The sequence below is a fragment of the Notolepis coatsorum genome, assembly GCF_963971535.1.
Source record: "Notolepis coatsorum genome assembly, chromosome: 6".
NCBI lineage: Eukaryota > Metazoa > Chordata > Actinopteri > Aulopiformes > Paralepididae > Notolepis > Notolepis coatsorum.
The window spans coordinates 164,618,882-164,640,047 of record NC_140170.1 but is presented as its reverse complement, the minus strand read 5'-3'; the positions used below and the strand labels follow the sequence as shown (position 1 = coordinate 164,640,047).

Below are 21,166 nucleotides of genomic sequence, written 5' to 3'. Positions count from 1 at the left end.
TTTGTTTGTACAGTGTCTCCTCCCCCCCCCCCCCCTCAATGTACAGTGTTACTTGTTTATACAGTGTGCCCCCCGCCCCCCCCCCCCCAACCACCTCCAATGTAAATTACCCAGTATGGTTGTCAATATCCCAATGTACCCAACCCCCCCCACCCAACCTCCTCCAATGTACAGTTTCTACGTCAAATGTATATACTCCCTTTTCTTGACTCCTTCTGTATCACAAACAGTACTGTATTTGCAAATCTGGTATGTCATAAATGTATAGATGTAGCAGTACTGACTATCTGTATGTCATGTATGTCATATATGTCTATATGAATTGAAAATGGGGGACCCTGATGGAAACAAGACAAACGTCTTTCTCAGGTCTGCATCCCCTTAACAATTGTATGTATTGAGCCATACTGTATTGTACCCATTCTGCAATCTGTTAAATAAAGTTTTCATTCATTCATTCATCCCTGTGATGTCATGCGTCTCACTCCTTTCCCAGGAACGCGATGGGACAAGAGCAAAAAGGGCACAGGTAGTGGGGAGGAGGGGGGGTCACCGACAACAGGACCTGTACCTGCTCAACTCATCAGGATACAAAAGAAGAAAAAAAAGGTTTATCGTTTGTAGTTGTCGTCGTTGTCAACAGGAGGTTCTTACTGAACTCATGCCAACAATCTCCAAAATCAACCAAGTCTTTACATTCACATAAATGTTCTGATATTGAAGGATTCAGATACACGAGCATTCCATCTACGAGTTCGCACATGTGACCAATGTCCCAAGAAGAAGTCTTTATTTGTCATGCTGCAGCAACACACACAGTAAGATGGGCGACACATAGGAACACACACATGAATTGGGTCCCCAAGTGGGAATTGAACCCAGGACCTTCTTGCTGTGAGGCGACAGTGTTAATTACTATGCCACATGCTGCCTAGAGAGATGATTGTGGCTTTTTCTTTCTTTATCATGGTAAATGGACTGCATTTATATATCGCTTTTATCCAAAGCGCATTACAATTTTTTTCTCACATTTTTACCCATTCATTCACACATTCACACACCGACCTGCTCATTGGGAGCAATTAGGGGTTAAGTGTCTTGCTCAAGGACACTTTGACACGCTGACCCGGGAGGAGCGGGAATCGAACTGGGAACCTCAGGATTACCAGACAACTGCTCTATCTCCTGTCGGCAGACCTATCTGGACAAGTTGAAGGTGTTGTTTTTGACTTTTGGATCCAGTGCGAAACAACTTTGAGACATGTTCAGTGATGTCCAATGTTAACACATCTTGCGCCAAAAACGAGTTTACTTGTTTTTATGATCGTTATTTCCTTTATTCGCTATTGGCATTCATAATTCATCCAGGGAGGCTCCGGGAGCCAGCTGGACCCTGTCTGATATTTCAACGCCTCAATACCGCCGCCTGGTGGATTTCGGGCGAGTTGCACTCCACTCTAAACCGGATGTGGCGCTCTGTGCATCGGGGAAAATCCTCCGGCAAAGATATCTTGTAAAGTGGATCAAGATACACACTTGAGTGCATGGGATCGCTTTCGAGACGCAAGAATCAATATGCTTTCGACGTTTATTGCGTCATACAAACGGAAAATGGATATAGCAGATCGACATCAAATAATTGGAATTTCTTTTCACCCGACACATCTGCCACAGGTAAGAGGAATCTAACGTTAATTCCAGCTCGATTGTCCATTTATTTCATTGCAATCTATCCGATCAACGTACTAAAGAAAGCCATTAGTGACAATCAAGGAATCATTAACGAGCCCCCCCCTTTCCTGCACGCATGATGGAGCATAATGTATAGCGATCATATGCATTTGAATTTTTTAATATAGCGTGTATAGGAACAAAACGCCAATCGATTATGTATAATATGCGTCAGGGCCTATAACGCGCGTTCTAGGAATTACTGCTATACAGTCTAAAAACATACTTATATTCACGACGGTACTAACACGACAATGTATGAATGGAAAAATATAACGTTCCCACATCCGGAACGATAGATACCCGATGTTGAACGGGCCATAGTAATGTCGATATAGCTATAATATTTAAAAAGTTATAGCCCTGCAAACAAGGTAAACATCTCCATAGGGTTACAGCACTGGCAGAGAGTGGTATAGATGGGCATACTGCGTGGCGCAGAATGTGTTAACTGCCTGTGTAAAAGTCCGACCCACTTAGGAGACAGGAACTGCTCCATTTTCACCCCATCAGTGCTGGTTTTAACATATCCTCGTCCTTTATTACAGTACAGTATGTTGTGGTAATACTCATATATAGACGTACAGGAGAATCCGCAACTCTCTTTTAATGCTTTACAAGATCCACCTATTAGTCTCAAATTGGCGCTCAATGCTAGTAAAACAAAATGTATGTTGTTCTCTAGAGCCGTAAATATAGTATACAATGACCTTTGTATATCTACTGTGAAGGGGTCCGACACTGAAAGAGTATACAAATACCTTGGTATTTGGCTTGATGAGAGATTTACATTTACTGTAAATACCATGTGAACGTTCTTGCCAGTAAATTGAGGCAAAAGATTAGATGTTTGTACAGGAACGGAGCCAGGTTCCCGGTGATTAGCGGGAAACGAGTTGTTGGGGCAGTTTTCCTGTCTGCTCTGGGTGACAGAGTTGTGATTTATAGACATGCGGCGGCTTCCACTCTTACGCCCTTAGACTCCATACATCATTCAGCCATCAGATTTATCACTGGTGATAGTTATAATGCTCACCATTGTGTCCTGTATAGTGGGGTTGGGTGGTCCTCTTTGGCAGAGAGATTTGCATTGGCATCTGTGTCTATATAAAACCATAATTGGAGAGTGTCCAAATTATCTCACTTCATTATTGGAATGGACCTCTGGACCCTATGGTACACGAACCAATGATAGACTTACATTTAAAGAGTCTAGAGTTTATACTGAACTTGATAGATCTGCCTTTGGCTTCTGTGCTGCTGAATTCTGTCCTCTTATTTATTGTATAGTTTAATTTATTTGTATTGTTTTGTATAATGTTTATGATCATTGTGTGAATATTTATGATCATTATGTGTATGTAAATGCTCGACAACACTGAAAATGACGGCTGCCCCATAATGTAATTTTATGGTATGCTGGTAATTTGGGAATGAAAATGCATGTAATCTCCCTCGAAATCGAACAAGCTCACTGCCTGTCAATCAAAAGAGGCCGGACCTTACAACTTCACCAAAGCCGAAAGTGCAAAAGCAAAATAACTGGCTAAAATGGACATTTGCTGAGGTTATATGGCGTAGGACATAGGGCTGGGCGATAAAACGATAACAATAACTATCGCGATAAATTATTTGCTCGAAATAAACATGAAACGTGGTAGCAAAGTTTCGATATATCAATTTCCCAAGCTTGGATATCAGCACACGCGCACTAACAACCAATCAGTGAAGGAGATGGCGACAGCGAAGGAGACCCGCGGTGCACCTCAGGGTAGTAAACAAGGCTGGCTAGGATCATTAGCTTTCACGCCGCTATTTTATAGTTTACGTGCAGAGTGGATGTGTGGCGTGAATTCTGAGGGTAACTGTTAGAGTAGTGTGGGGTATGCTGCGCCGCGGTGGACGTCGTTGCAATGTATTGGGGCGAAACGGAGTATTTTAGGGTGATAGTTAGTACATTGGAAACAAGGCTGGCTAGGATCATTAGCTTGCACGCCGCTATTTTATAGTTTACGTGCGGAGTGGGTGTATGGCGTGAATTCTGAGGCCACGGTTAGAGTAGTGTGGGGTATGCGGTGGACGTCGTTGCAATGTATTGGGGCGGAACGGAGTATTTTAGGGTGATAGTTAGTACATTGTCGTGGGATACACCGCTTGCTCTGGCTCTGTGTTAATTCCATTTTTATAATGCATATGATCCAGTGGCGGTAGGTTGCCCCCTGGTGGAATATAATAATCTATGCACTGGGCCGTGTTTACTGCGTAGAAGAACGGTGCCGGGCATAAGAAGTTCTTTAAACTTGACAGAAATAATATCGACGATAATTATCGATATCGAGTGATATGAAAATAATTTTATTATTTTATCGCGATAACGTTTTTGGCCATATCGCCCAGCCCTAGTAGGACATATATTGTAGACTAGGGAGCATAACAATTATATGAGCCCACAAATTCAATAATCACTAATTCACTGTCAACAGAGGAACTCCAAAAAGTGTCACGTCGATGCTCTGGTTTCCAGCTTTGGGAGAAAGTTGTATAACTATGTTTATAGATATTGATTAGTCCAGGAACATTGGATTAGCACAATGGAATTCTGTTTTAGGGTGGATTTTCCCTTTAACCAGGGTATTAGTAATAGCTAATGTTCCACCCTGAACACTGTGTGCATGTACGCTCTCAGAATCACTGGCGTGGATGAAGAATAAATTAATGAATGACAATAGCATTTAAATTAAATTAAAAACAGATGTATGGATTGCACCATTATTGTGTTTTACTAACATGAGCAGTATGACAAGGTGAGGCTTGGTCCTGTGTAGAGTTGGGCAGCACAGGGGGCTTGGAGGTATGATTGAGTAACAGCATAATAATGATCACCAATATGTTAATTCAGACCCCCTGCTGGTTTAGTCTGTTGCACGCATTATCTACCCTCTCCTATACACACACATATGGGGATCTCAAAGACAGACAGACAGACAGACAGACAGACAGACAGACAGACAGACAGACAGACAGACAGACAGACAGACAGACAGACAGACAGACAGACAGACAGACAGACAGACAGACAGACAGACACACACACACACACACACACACACACAAATGCAGGGGGGTCAGGATGCGTCATGTGTATTCCATTAGGTTGCAGATTAAAAAGGAGATTTAGTTTTTCCACATCAAAGTCCAGCATGAGCTCCCCCCCCCCCTCTCTCTCTTTATCTCTCTCTCCCTCCTCTCTCTATCTCTCTCTACGTATCTGTCTCTCTCTCTCTCTCTCTCTCCCCCCTCTCTATCTCTCTCTACGTATCTCTCTCTCTCTCTCTATCGTCCCCCTCTCTATCTATATACATCTCTCTCCACTCCCCTCCTCTATATCTCTCTCTCTCTCCCCCTCTCTCTATACATCTCTCTCTATCCTGCCCCCTCCCTCTCTCTCTCATGAATAAACAGTAGGAGGCAAAGGCAGGAAAACAAACTGGGTGACCTTTGAACCCCATTGACCTTTGGTGTCACACTGCACCTGGACAAGCCCTCCAAGCAACCGGACAGTAGTTCTGTGTGTGTGTGTGTGTGTGTGTGTGTGTGTGTGTGTGTGTGTGTGTGTGTGTGTGTGTGTGTGTGTGTGTGTGTGTGTGTGTGGTCTGCTCACAGAGTAGCTTAGCTAGATAGGAGAAGGATATGGCGTGACTGCAATGACTAACAGCTGGGTTGGTTTTCTATTTCCGTTGCACTTTGGATCTAACATGTTCTGTGTAAATAAATACACTGTGTTGATGCACTGTAAATACACTGTGTTGATGCACTGTAAATACACTGTGTTGATGCACTGTAAATACACTGTGTTGATGCACTGTAAATACACTGTGTTGATGCACTGTAAATACACTGTGTTGATGCACTGTAAATACACTGTGTTGATGCACTGTAAATACACTGTGTTGATGCACTGTAAATACACTGTGTTGATGCACTGTAAATACACTGTGTAAATACACTGTGTTGATGCACTGTGTAAATTTATACACTGTGTAAATATTAGGCCTGTCCCCAACTAAGGATTTGTATAGTCGACTTTGATTGGTCAAAATCTGCCAATCTACCCATGTACACACACAAATAAGGGCATAAGACTTATATTTTACTTGGACAACCTTCTGGTTCTCGGCCAGTCGGAACAAACAGCTATGCATCACACCAGAATACCTCAATGTTGGGGTTTGCTCCTTTTCTCAGCCAGAAGATGGCATTTTCTTATAGGAGACATACCGTACTAGGGCTGTACCGAATGTCATATTTTAACATTCAAAGCTTCTATTGAAGTATTCGAACAAAGCTTCGAATGTCTGTCGTCATATTTTATGACGTAATCCCAAAAAAAATTATATATTTTTATTTGTTATCCTCAAACTAAATCCTCAATTTGAATAAAGTGATTAATCTGATTAAATTAGAATATTTTTTTTAAATTAAATCAACTTTCTTTAACACAATGAGTGCCATGTATCATGAGCATCTTATAGCTCTACTGCCAGTGCTGTAAGCCTATGGAGTCACTCACCTTCTTTGCAGGGCTATAACTTTTTTAATATTATATATCGACATTACTATGGCCCATTCAACATCGGGTATCTATCGTTCCGGATGTGGGGACGTTATATTTTTCCATTCATACATTGTCGTTTAATACCGTCGTGAATATAAGTATGTTTTTAGAGTGGTCTGCAGTAATTCCTAGAACGCGAGTTATAGGCCCGATGCATATTATACATAATCGATTGGAATTTCATCCCTATACACGCTACATAAAAAAATTCAAATGCATATGATCGGTATACATTATGCTCCATCATGCGTGAAGGAAAGGGGGGGGGGGTTCGTTTATGATTCCTTGATTGTCAATAACGGCTTTCTTTAGTACAACATCATACGTTGATCTGATGGATTGCAATGAAATAAATGGACAATCGAGCTGGAATTACCGTTGGATTCCTCTTACCTGTGGCCGATGGATCTGGAGAAGAAAAGATTCCAATTATTTGATTTCCATCTGCTAGATCCGTTTTCCGTTTGTACGACACAATAAACGCCGATAGCATATTGATTATTGCGTCTCGAAAGCGATCCAATGCACTAGAGTGTTTGTCTGGATCCACGTAACAAGAGAGCTCCACCGGGAACATATTCACAGATGCACAGAACGCACCATCCTGTTTAGAGTGAGTGCAACATCGCCTAAAATCCACCAGGTGGCGGTATTGAGCCATTGCAATATCAGACAGAGTGCCAGAGTCTCCCAGAGCCTTGCTGGATGAATTATGAATGGCAATAGCGAATAAAGGAAATAACGATCATAAAAACGAGTTTACTCATTATTGGCGTTATTCGATTGGCGGGCAATAACGAGTTAACTCGTTCTTGGCGCAGAAGCAGTTAAGGGTTAGGGTTAGGGTTAGGGTTACCCTAACCCTGCGCCCGGAGGGAATTAAATTTAACACCCGGTGTGAAAAAAGGTTTCAAATAAAAAAATCAAATAAAAGAAATAACGATGAAAACCAGACTATACTCTGGTATGGCGTTCAACCGCTGGCGAGATAACCCGACTATCATCGGGTCTGACGTCCAATGAGTTAATGAATATAACATCAGTTTCGTCAACATAAATAATCCAATAAGGGCACGGTTGGTACGAAAGTGATGGTGACGTCTTGATTAGATGGAGTGCCAAGCGGATGCAGATAGGCTACATCATTTATGATAAATGTTTATTAATTTTTTTTTATGATGAGTCATATACTATAATAGTATAATACTATAATATTAGTGTAGCCTAATTTTTATCTGCAACTGTGAATAAAAAAATAAAAAATTCGAATGTTGATTTAGAATTCGAATGTCAACATTATGAACGAAGCTTCGAACTATTCGGTAGAGCCCTATACCGTACTACATGACATGATGCCAACAGGGCTCCCACTTTCTCCACTGGGCTGCAGCGGAACTATGGCAAACATCCGTGTGGAGGATTCCATTATCTCCATGCTCCACAGAGCCTACGTGCACCTGGAGAGGCTGTGCAGTGCAGTGAGAATCATCAATCCAGCCTTTGTAGCTCGAGGAGAAGCTCACAGTGATGCGGATGGACCATGGCAAGGACCAAGGACATATGCTGTCACCTTTCCTGCTCACCGTCTACACCTTCGACTTCTGCTTCAACTGGAGTATGTGACCCCTACTTAGTTACATCACAGAAGACAACCAGGATGAGTATAGAGCTTTGTAGGGTGGTGCGACTACAAGCACCTCCCACTGAACATCAGCAAGACCTGTCTCTGGAGCGTAACAGTAAGAAGCATTTTGTATGAAAGTATCCTGTACTTCTGTATGACAACTATTAAAGAACTTGAACTTGAACCAAGGAGCTGATGGTGGACTATGGTGGACTAAGAGGTCCCCAACTCCCATCATTATCTGAGGGGAGGAGGTGGAGATGGCGGACACCTACAAGTTCCTGGGAGTTAATTTGAACAATAAACTGGACTGGTCGGACAACACAGAGGTCTTCTGCGCAGGCTGTTCTTCCTGAGGAGACTCTGGTCCTTCAATGTGTGCAATAGGCTTCTGCAGTTGTTTTACTAGTCTGTAGTAGCCAGCATCCTCTTTCTTACTATGGTATGCTTGGGGGGGTAACATCAACTCAAGAGGCACTAACAAACTGAACAAGCTGGTGAGGAAGGCTAGCTCCATAGTGGGAGTCAAGCTGAACAAGCTGGTGAGGAAGGCTAGCTCCATAGTGGGAGTCATGCTGAACAAGCTGGTGAGGAAGGCTAGCTCCATAGTGGGAGTCAAGCTGAACAAGCTGGTGAGGGAGGCTAGCTCCATGGTGGGAGTCAAGCTGAACAAGCTGGTGAGGGAGGCTAGCTCCATGGTGGGAGTCATGCTGAACAAGCTGGTGAGGGAGGCTAGCTCCATGGTGGGAGTCAAGCTGAACAAGCTGGTGAGGAAGGCTAGCTCCATAGTGGGAGTCATGCTGAACAAGCTGGTGAGGAAGGCTAGCTCCATAGTGGGAGTCATGCTGAACAAGCTGGTGAGGAAGGCTAGCTCCATAGTGGGAGTCAAACTGAACAAGCTGGTGAGGAAGGCTAGCTCCATAGTGGGAGTCAAGCTGAACAAGCTGGTGAGAGAGGCTAGCTCCATGGTGGGAGTCAAGCTGAACAAGCTGGTGAGGAAGGCTAGCTCAATAGTGGGAGTCAAGCTGAACAAGCTGGTGAGGGAGGCTAGCTCCATAGTGGGAGTCATGCTGAACAAGCTGGTGAGGAAGGCTAGCTCCATAGTGGGAGTCAACTGGACAAACTAGAGGTGGTTGTAGAGAGGAGGATGAGAAGGAAGCTGGACGCTCTCCTGGAGAACCCTCCCGCCCTCTCTATGATGAGCTAGCTAGGATGAGAAACACATTCAGCCATAGACTCTCCATAGACCTCCCCTCCACCTGCCCCATGCTGCTATAATGGCTGAATTTTCCCAATGGGATAAATAAAGGAACATCTTTCTTTCTCATATTGGGTGAATCGTGTAGCCACGTTAGCCCTTTTATTACATATTGTTCGCCCCACATTGTAGGGGAACAAAGGTAATTTATTATACATAAATAAAGTTGCCATTAAAAAAATATTTGGTTGAATATCAATGAGGTCTACAACCCTTAAATGACCATTTGTGAAATAAGTTTGTCTTTTGTCCTCAATTCATTTGAAAGGGACTTAATGAGATTTAGATGTCTCTCCTCTCTCCTTAATTTGTCCAGTCCCTGTGGGTTCAAAGATAATATAAATCATCATCACCCTGCTGTCACTATTGAGTGAAAGTGCAGATAGGCAGTGACTTTTTCCTGTCCGATTTGACTATGGTAGTCAATGGAGAAATCGGAAAAAGTTAAAACAGGAGAGCATAAGGGCGGTTAGGTGGTCGAGCGGAGATTGCGTTCGTCACCAGCCCCGGAGCTGTGAGCTTGGTTCGCCTGTTCGAATCCAGCTCACAGCTCCGGGGTTGTCACCAGCTTGGCTGGCCGTCTGCACTGATACAATTGGCTGTATCAGAGGGTGGGAGAAGCTGGCGGGGTGGATAAGAGAGGATAAGAGAGGAGAAGGGAGGAAAGGAGAGGAGAGAAGAGAGGAGAAGATAGGGGAGGAGGGGAGAGGAGATGGGAGAAGCGGAGAGGAGATGACAGAAAAGGAAAGGAGGATAGGAGAAGAGAGGAGAGGAGAGGATAGGAGAGGAGAAGAGAAGAGAAGAGAAAAGAAAAGAGAGGAGAGGAGGAGAAGAGAGGAGAGGAGAAGAAAAGAAGAGAGGAGGGGGGAGGAGAGGAGAGGAGGAGTGGAGAAGCGTTCCAGATTCCTGCAGTAAAGTAATGCTGTAACGGCTGTGTCCAGATGGTCTGGAGAGAGAGAGCCTTTGACTGAGGGACAAAGAGACACTTGTGAATGACGACGACTTCTCACACACAGAGGGAGAGGGTGAGGAGCTCAGTTCCGTTACACACACACACACACACACACACACACACACACACACACACACACACACACACACACACACACACACACACACACACACACACACAGCTGTGCAGTGTATTGTCCTCTCCACGTAGTGTAGCTCGCCCGTTAGGGACTAACGTTGATGGAATGTCCGACTGCCCGCCTCCCTGCACCCTTGAGACATGATGTCACCTCACAAAACACCGGCTTTTCAAAGAGAAGCGTCTTTTTATGTGTCCAGGGCCAGACAATGAAGAGAGAGAGAGAGAGAGAGGGAGAGAGAGAGATAGACAGAGAATGACACAGAGAATGAGGCAGAGAAAGAAAGAGAGAGAGAGAGAGAGAGAGAGAGAGAGAGAGAGAGAGAGAGAGAGAGAGAGAGAGAGAGAGAGAGAGAGAGAGAATGAAACAGAGAGAGAGAGAGGGATTGAGAGAGAATGAGAGAGATAATGAGACAGAAAGAGAGAGACAGAGAGAGAGAGTTTGGGGGGTGGCCACACTCAAGGCTCATGACAAATTGCAGCTGTTTTATGGTAGCCGTGGCAACCTATTACAGCAGGGTGTAGTTTCCCATTTTCTAGTGCTAGAGCTAAATTAGGTGTGTGTGTATATGTGTGTGTGTGTGTGTGACGGGGGGGGGGGGGGGGGGCTCCTACTGTAAATATGTCAAAGCACATCATTAAAACTTTACTACCAGGTTATTACTGAGAATCATTACTGTCAATGACTGTGTGTGTGTGTGTGTGTGTGGGGGGGGGGACACACACAGCAATCATGTAAAGTGTAAACCAGATTATGGGTTAAGTGTCTTGCTCACTTAACAGACAGACAGACAGACAGACAGACAGACAGACAGACAGACAGACAGACAGACAGACAGACAGACAGACAGACAGACAGACAGACAGACAGATAGATGATCCATACCTTTAGATATTCCCAAAGTGGAAACTGCACCAGAGAAAATGGGATCTGAAAGAAAAAAAAACATGAAGCATGTTTTACTTATTGAAGCATGTTTTACTTATTAAAGCATGACTTATTGAAGCATGTTTTATTGAAGCATGACTTATTGGAGCATGTTTGCATCAATTCCTTTGAAATACGTGACTTTTTTTTTTATTATATATAGTCTGGTCAGCCCAACTTTGTAGGAATCCACTTTTATAATTAAAACACTCCCACTATCATCATCATCTCCTGATGGACACAAGAAGAAGAACACTAGAAGAGGAACACGGAAGTAAACGTTTTAACTACAGAAGGAGCTATAAAAGTGTATTTTTACAAAGCTGGGGTGAGTTTTCCTTTTCACGTTTATTACCAAACTATATATAATAGCAAAACAATCAAGTAGCAGTGCTTGGTCTATGTTGCCATTTTGAGCAAACTTCACATAGGAAAGGTTAGATAGAACACTCTAGAATAGTCTAGGCATTGAACAGGCTGTCAGTGAGTGCAACAGTACAGTAGAGACGGAAGAGAAGAGTTGTTGATACCAACACAGAAAGTAAACAAAGATGAGTAGCAGGCGCAGCAAGGATAGGATACAGTAACTTTACACTGTGGATACGGAAGCTTTTTAGCCACAAGTTATTCAATATTTACACTTTACACTGTGCAGCTTCTCTTAACGCCACAAGTTATTCAATAGTTTGAGTTTGAAGAATGTTCACTTCTTGAATTGATTAACTGAAAGCGCTTTGTCTCAAATCCTTGAACAAGCTTTGTACTTGTTATTTATGTCCATTATCTCTCTCACTCCTATTCTCTCTCTCTCTCTCTCTCTCTCTCTCTCTCTCTCTCTCTCTCTCTCTCTCTCTGCACTGATGATTAATAAATGAGAAGAGCCTGTGGTCTGGGGTTCACAGATGGAGGGATGGAGAGATGGAGAGATAGATGGATGGAGGGATAGAGAGGGATCGGAGGGGTAGATGGAAGCGTGACGGAGAACTGCCACTGGAAACGCTCGAAGGGCTTCGCACAGGAAGTGACAGCGAGAGGAAATCAATGACACTGCCAAGGCAGAATGACATACACACACACGCACACACACAAAAATTAAGACACAGCCAGACACACACACACACCGACACAGAGATACTCAGACACACACATTACACAAAGACACACACAATGCCAGGCTGCCATTGCAAATAAGAACTTGTTCTAAATTGACCTGCCTGGTTAAATAATAAATAATAATGATAGTTTAATATGTAAATAAGTAAACATAGAATATTGTAAATATGCAATCAATCAAACACACCGACCCATATACACAGACATACAGCATCCCTCCCTGTACTGATTCACGAACACAGACAGACAATGCATACAGACAAGTCACACTCTCAATTCACGCACACACACACACACACAGGCATGCGCTTCCTCAGAAGGAGTGAGAGAGATAGAAGAAGGAAGAGAGAGAGAGAGAACAAGAGAAGGAGAGGAATAAATATTGTGACAGTGATCGTCAGTCATCAGGCCTTGATGGCAGCAGTGACAGCGACGTTCAGCCGTGTGGTTTGTCTTGTGTCGGATCGCATTATCTCCACAGCCAGTCAGTCTGGGCACAGACTCAACGCACTAAAACACACGCTAATGGAATTCATTCCAAACCAATTGACCTCACATTAACCGCCTCAGGTGCACCATCCAGATGGAACTCTGAGAACGGAACATTCTAACGATGACGTTGTAAAAATGGCAACTGGTCATTGGAATCTATGGAGATGAAAAAGAAGCCTGAAAGGGTTAACAAACACTATGAACCAGACCAGTGTAACCTAACTGGTCCCCACTGATCCCATTGACACTTGAGCCAGCCAGCCAGCCAGCCAGCCAGCCAACCAGCCAGCCAACCAGCCAGCCAGCCAGTCAGCCAGCCAACCAGCCAGCAGCCAACCAGCCAGCCAGCCAGCCAGCCAGCCAGCCAGCCAGCCAGCCAACCAGCCAGCCAGCCAACCAGCCAGCAGCCAACCAGCCAGCCAGCCAGCCAGTCAGCCAACCAGCCAGCAACCAACCAGCCAGCCAACCATCCAGCCAGCCAACCAGCCAGCAGCCAACCAGCCAGCAGCCAACCAGCCAGCCAACCATCCAGCCAGCCAGCCAACCAGCCAGCCAGCCAACCAGCCAGCAGCCAACCAGCCAGCAGCCAGCCAACCAGCCAACCCACAAGACACAGTGAGAGGTGCTACTTCCAAATATCTAATAAATGTATACGTTTCCACATCAATTTCTGAATGCAACTGTCTTTTCAGATAACTGAAACAGTTTTTCAGCATCAACTGATCCCTGGTCACACATCTCTGCTGAGCGAAAAAGCCTCACCTGCCCTCTGCGTTTGAAGTGGCCACATGCCGCCAAGAAAAGCAGAGCGATCCACTCCTAAATTCAGCGACACGGGTTAGTTACCCTGATGCAGTACGTCTTTTACTTCTCACCAGGGATGGATATTCTAGGTCTGCATGAAACGTCCACAGCAGCACATCAGACTCTAGGCTGTTTCTCTAATTCCTTCGCTTTGAACCCTTTCACTACCACACTACCAACTGGTTAATGTGTTAGTGTTGCATTCATTTATTTATTTTACATTTTATTTTGGATTTCATGGTGTTTTTGTTTTGTTCTTGATTTAGTGTGATGTTTCTTCTTGACTTGTTTAAAGAAGACGTGTCCGGCCCAGTGTGGTCTGTAGGGTAGTAGTGAAAGGTTAACCTTCTGTCGTGTGGTAGTGGAAGGGTTAAACATTTTTCCTATGAGCCACCTTTGGGTCTCTACCAAATATCTAAGATCCCTGCTCTAAACTGTACAAGTTGATTCATGGCTGTAGTTATTATTTCATTACCTTTAAAGGCTGCTTGATTTAAGCTTCTCTGTAACTAATCAAAGCAGTCTGTAAAGATGGAAACTGAAAACACACACTAAAAGGTTTGCTCTTTTTTATTATACTGAATAGTTAGGGATCCAAAGATATCAAAAAGCTTGAGGAAAAATTTGTTGTTTTTCTTCTTTCCTCTCTCTCTCTCAAATCATTGCTGAAGCATCTGATACTATTTATAAACGCTAATAGCACACACAGCCTGCTACACACAAGAAAGATGTACTCTGGGTACTTTCTTTGAACAAAATAATGTGTTGAGGGGGAAAGGGGATCATTTCATTACCAGTATTTCATTTCAAAGCTTTATTTAAACTCGAGAGGCAAGTGAGGTTTCCTTCATTTACAGTCACGTCGAGTGGTATATAGAAATAAGCACAAAAAAGGCATATAAAATCACACAGCATATAAATTAATTTAAATAAGACAATGCAAAAGTAAGGATACCAAATCAATTAAAACATGTATAACTTGGTTGACAAAGGTTGGGAGATCAAGGTTTTAAACTGCAACATAGTGGAGAATCTTGAGCTTTAAAGACTGTTGGAGTGCATTCCATGAGCTAGAGTTGTCATAGTAAAAATGCATATTTATTTACCCTGTTCAGAGCAAACTCGAGAGACCTCGAGTTGAAGTATTATACCTGGTATCAGTGTCACAACAGTTCGGGCCAGAAGAATGCACTTAGCAGAGTGTAGAGCTCCGCCAAGGCAGAACAATCTCCTCACTTTCTTGTTACTTTCACAGGCAACATTTTACTGGGTAGATGACAAGAGTTGCCAATATTGTCACATGATGACGCTAGTGGAAAGGTCACAGGGTCACCGTGACTCTACAGGTCATGAATGTTAACAGCATCATTTTGTGACTGTATGACTAAATAGGTCAGAACGTATATGCTCATGAAAATGGCAATCCAGACGTTACGTTTTGAGATATCTGTTCTCAGTTTGAGCTACTGATTAGTAGCATTAGAGGAGAGGTTGCAAGGTGACCTCTAGGGGTCGTGAATATTCACGGCACCTTTTGTGACCGTATAGGACTAACTGGGTCAAGAGACACGCTCATTTGAAAGTCTTAAGTTTGGCCCGATGGTGGCACAACTAGGAAAGGTCACGGGGTCTTTCCTCTTGGGGTCACAAATGTGCACAGAAGATGTCACTGGCGATCAAGATATGGTGAGAGCGGATCCACGCATGTACACATACATACATACACACACACACACAGACATACATACACACACACAGACATACACAAACACATACGTTCATACAAACACACACACACATTCATACAAACACACACACAAATACATTCATACAAACACACACACACACATTCATACAAACACACACACACACACATACAAACAAACAGACACACACATACATACAAACACACACAAACACACACACACACACACATACAAACACACACACACACACACACACACACACACATGGACGTGGAAATATAACCCTCGTCTGGGCGGAGCTAACAATACCAATTGCCTCAGCAATACATGTGCCAATGATCTATTCTCAGATAGAGTATATTTGCGGATCATTTAACAAATAACTGCATGCATGACACGAGCCGCCTGGTACCAGTGGTGACCATCACATCCATCACATCCATCCCACATCTCAGTTTCCAAATCGAGACAATGGAAACTCTTTCCAGGCAGACAGAAGGAACGGCTCCTGTTCTACTTGGAGACGAGCTAAGACTCTGGTAGGTCTACGGTCACACTCGGTCTGATGGCTGAGGAGCGAGCCTGCAGGCCAGCGAGGCTCTCTCTCTGCCAAACACAGCAAGTAATAAAGTCACCTGTCGTTTATTATATACCTGATGAAATCAATCTGTTTCCAGAGACATAGAGGGAGTCAGAGAGAGAGAGAGATAAAGAGAAAGAGGGGGGGGGGGGGGGAGTCAGAGAGAGAGAGAGAGAGAGAGGGGGGGAGAGAGTCAGACAGAGAGAGAGAGATAAAGAGAAAGAGGGGGGGGGGGAGTCAGAGAGAGAGAGAGAGAGAGAGAGAGAGGGGGGGGAGAGAGTCAGACAGAGAGAGAGAGAGAGGGGGAGAGTCAGACAGAGAGAGAGATATATATATAGAGAGAGAGATAGCGAGAGAGAGAGAGAGAGAGAGAGAGAGAGAGAGAGAGAGAGAGAGAGAGAGAGAGAGAGAGAGAGAGAGAGAGAGAGAGAGAGAGAGAGAGAGAGAGAGAGAGCGAGAGAGAGAGAGAGAGAGAGAGAGAGAGAGAGAGAGAGGGAGTCAGAGAGAGAGAAAAAGAGAGATGGAGAGAAGGAATTAGAGATAGAAATAGAATTAGAAGATAGAGGGGGGGAGTCAGAGAGCAAGAGAGAGAGAGAGTCAGGAGAGAGAGAAAGGGAGTCAGAGAGAGTCAGAGAGAAGGAATTCGAGAAAGAGAGAGAGACAGAGAGAGGCAGAAGAGTCAGATAGAGAGAGTCAAGAGAGAGGGGAGTTGAAATGGATTCTGCAGTGGTTCTGGGAAGTGAGTGATCCTACAATGATTTTTTTATTTGCTTCGACACCCCTGGCACAGAACTTGAGTGAGAGTGTGTGTCTGTGTGTGTGTATGTGTGTGTGTGTGTGTGTCTAGCAGAGATAAAACTGAGTTTGAGTGCCGCATATGGTCAGGTTTATATTGATAAGCTGTATATTGATAAGCCGTCATAATTATGGGAGAAGTTGGATGCTGACACACACACACACTAATACTGTAAACTCACACACCTTATGTAGCTACATGTGTGTGAGGCTGACTAGCAGTGTGAGGCTTTCAGATGCTAGAGCAAAGATAGTGACATAATCTTAAACTAGAGATGTCGGTGAATGATGTATGATTCACTCTGACACCCCTGGCACAGGGGATAGATTACAGCTCTGATGTATTAGGCTGATTCCAGCTGTGAGTGTGAAGGTTTGTGTGTGTGTGATATAAACTCCAGAGGTTTCACAATATGAGAGGGGATTGACTGTACTAAGGATTGACTGACATACCATTATTTAGGTACTATACATTAGGGATGAGTCAAAACATTCAAACAGTCTGCGGCTGGGTAGCACAGTGGACTAAGCACTCGCCTACCACCGCAGAGACTCTGGGAACGAATCCAGCTGTCAGCGGTACCTCCGGCTTGGTCAGTCGTCCCTACTAACACAATTGGCAGTGTTGGCGGGTGGGAAGCCAGTGGGGTATGTGTCCTGGTCGTTGTAAACTGTGACTCCTACTGGTCGGTCGGGAAGGGGATCTGGGGGAGATACGTTCCCCCAGTGAAACTCCTCGCTCCTCAGGTGAAAAGAAGCGTCTCCACATGTATGGAGGAGGCATGTGGTAGTTCTGCACCCTCCCCAGGCCGACAGTGGGGCAATGCGTGCAACGGAATTGGCGTAACGACTAAAATTGGGATGGGTGAAAAATACAAAAAGCCCCAAAAATAAATAGAATACATATTTTTTTTATATTTAATTTTACATTCAAACAGTTGCATAATCCATTGTGAGGCCCAAATTCAACTCAAGAAAATCAAAAAGCCCTTTAAAAACACATAAGCTTGTGAAAGACATTTATCAGAATGGGATGAGTGGAATAGATTATGTTATGTTAGTGTGTTAAGTAATCAATTGTTATTCTATGCTATTTGATGTTGTTTGAACGATCGGTGCGTTTGCAAGGGGACCCCCTGGAGAGTTGGGAACCTGATGGGGGCCAGGGTGAGACCTCCTCAGAGAGACCAGGGTGAGACCTCCTCAGAGACCAGGGTGAGACCTCCTCACAGAGACCAGGGTGAGACCTCCTCAGAGACCAGGGTGAGACCTCCTCTCAGAGAGACCAGGGTGAGACCTCCTCACAGAGAGACCAGGGTGAGACCTCCTCAGAGGGTGAGACCTCCTCAGAGACCAGGGTGAGACCTCCTCACAGAGACCAGGGTGAGACCTCCTCAGAGACCAGGGTGAGACCTCCTCACAGAGACCAGGGTGAGACCTCCTCACAGAGACCAGGGTGAGACCTCCTCACAGAGACCAGGGTGAGACCTCCTCACAGAGACCAGGGTGAGACCTCCTCACAGAGACCAGGGTGAGACCTCCTCACAGAGACCAGGGTGAGACCTCCTCACAGAGACCAGGGTGAGACCTCCTCACAGAGACCAGGGTGAGACCTCCTCACCAGTGATGCCAGTAACGCGTTACTAAGTAACGCGTTATTGTAATCTGATTACTTTTCCCCGAAAATAGTAATCTAACGCGTTAATCTTTAAAAGCCAGTAATCTGATTGCAGTTACTTGTCCAAGTGGCTGTGCGTTACTATTTCGTTACTATCTCATCATAAATTCATAATGCAGGCGGAATGCAGTATTTTATTTCGTTTTCGACAGTCAAAAATACATTTTGAGCTGTTTTTCTTTTGGGAGTGACGTGGTGTGGCAGTGAAAGGGTTAAATACAAGAATGTGTCCCTCGGCGTGACTGGTCCCTCTGTCTCTGAGTGACTCTGCTTTGGTCCAATCACATTCCCCATCCACAGTCTGCGAATCAGAGGCAGAGTAGGGCGGGTCTTCACAGCACGTCATGTGACATATGCGCCAATCGTGTGACAGCAGGGCTCCGTCGTCGGAGAATTCCACCCCAAAACGCTTGGCAAAATTAAAAGTGAAACCGCAAGATGACTTTTGCGGTTTCTGTTCAGAATTCCACCCCAAAACGCTCGTCTAAACGTAGCCTTGTCACTACTTCACGGCGGAGGAAACAAAATACTGTCTACTGCTAAAAACAGCACATCCAATTGCATTGAAAGCATCTGGAATCACAACACTAGCCGACGCTTCGACTAGGTACAGGAGGGTTGATGGTGGCAGAGCAAAAGCTCTTATTTGCCAGATTTACAGTTAATTTACATGTTAAAGAGAGACTGATTGTATGTTTATAGAGAGACATTTATAAAAACAATTTAATAGTTACAGTTGATATAATTGAATAGTTCAGCCTGCATTTGTTAGATGTGATACACTGGTTTTGTAAAACCACTGGCTGGCTGCTCTAATGCTGTGAGCATCATAGACTGTTGCTTTACCATACTTGATGGTACAGAAGCTGAAGCACTAGTTTAACAATTTACGTTATGTGCAGAGAAACAAGTTAAAAACAATTTATGCACTTTCAATAAAGCGTTTTAAAAAAAACTGTTGGGGGAACGACGACGACTTCGTAACCTAGTTACTTTCAAAGTAACTAAGTTACTCTGATAATCAAGTAATCAGTAAAGTAACTTAGATTACTTTTTAAAGGAGTAATCAGTAATCAGATTACTTTTACAAGTAATCTGTGGCATCACTCAAGATTCAAGATTCAAGATTCAAGAGTTTTAATTGTCACGGCATACAGGTATACAATGAAATGCGGCTGGTCTTGCCTGCTCCTCACACAGAGACCAGGGTGAGACCTCCTCACAGAGACCAGGGTGAGACCTCCTCACAGAGACCAGGGTGAGACCTCCTCACAGAGACCAGGGTGAGACCTCCTCAGAGAGACCAGGGTGAGACCTCCTCACAGAGACCAGGGTGAGACCTCCTCACAGAGAGACCAGGGTGAGACCTCCTCACAGAGACCAGGGTGAGACCTCCTCAGAGAGACCAGGGTGAGACCTCCTCACAGAGACCAGGGTGAGACCTCCTCAGAGAGAGACCAGGGTGAGACCTCCTCACAGAGACCAGGGTGAGACCTCCTCACAGAGACCAGGGTGAGACCTCCTCAGAGAGACCAGGGTGAGACCTCCTCAGAGAGACCAGGGTGAGACCTCCTCACAGAGACCAGGGTGAGACCTCCTCACAGAGACCAGGGTGAGACCTCCTCACAGAGACCAGGGTGAGACCTCCTCAGAGAGACCAGGGTGAGACCTCCTCAGAGAGACCAGGGTGAGACCTCCTCACAGAGACCAGGGTGAGACCTCCTCACAGACCAGGGTGAGACCTCCTCACAGAGACCAGGGTGAGACCTCCTCAGAGAGACCAGGGTGAGACCTCCTCACAGAGACCAGGGTGAGACCTCCTCACAGAGACCAGGGTGAGACCTCCTCACAGAGACCAGGGTGAGACCTCCTCAGAGAGACCAGGGTGAGACCTCCTCAGAGACCAGGGTGAGACCTCCTCACAGAGAGACCAGGGTGAGACCTCCTCACAGAGACCAGGGTGAGACCTCCTCACAGAGACCAGGGTGAGACCTCCTCAGAGAGAGACCAGGGTGAGACCTCCTCACAGAGACCAGGGTGAGACCTCCTCTCAGAGACCAGGGTGAGACCTCCTCACAGAGAGACCAGGGTGAGACCTCCTCACAGAGACCAGGGTGAGACCTCCTCACAGAGACCAGGGTGAGACCTCCTCACAGAGAGACCAGGGTGAGACCTCCTCAGAGAGACCAGGGTGAGACCTCCTCACAGAGACCAGGGTCAGACCTCCTCACAGAGACCAGGGTGAGACCTCCTCAGAGACCAGGGTGAGACCTCCTCACAGAGACCAGGGTGAGACCTCCTCAGAGACCAGGGTGAGACCTCCTCAGAGAGACCAGGGTGAGACCTCCTCAGAGACCAGGGTGAGACCTCCTCACAGAGACCAGGGTGAGACCTCCTCACAGAGACCAGGGTGAGACCTCCTCACAGAGACCAGGGTGAGACCTCCTCACAGAGACCAGGGTGAGACCTCCTCACAGAGACCAGGGTGAGACCTCCTCACAGAGACCAGGGTGAGACCTCCTCAGAGACCAGGGTGAGACCTCCTCACAGAGAGACCAGGGTGAGACCTCCTCACAGAGAGACCAGGGTGAGACCTCCTCAGAGACCAGGGTGAGACCTCCTCACAGAGAGACCAGGGTGAGACCTCCTCAGAGAGACCAGGGTGAGACCTCCTCAGAGACCAGGGTGAGACCTCCTCAGAGAGAGACCAGGGTGAGACCTCCTCAGAGACCAGGGTGAGACCTCCTCACAG

General features: G+C 45.2%; 1 protein-coding gene across 1 annotated transcript in view; it reads right to left on the bottom strand.

Moving 5' to 3' along the window:
- The window catches only part of slc25a26 (solute carrier family 25 member 26), a 188,893-nt gene that overhangs the window by 43,769 nt on the left and 123,958 nt on the right, over window positions 1-21,166 (bottom strand). The window contains exon 6 of the mRNA XM_084316643.1: window positions 11,205-11,249. Coding sequence (XP_084172769.1) covers window positions 11,205-11,249 — 45 coding nt within the window. The remainder of the gene's footprint in view (window positions 1-11,204; window positions 11,250-21,166) is intronic.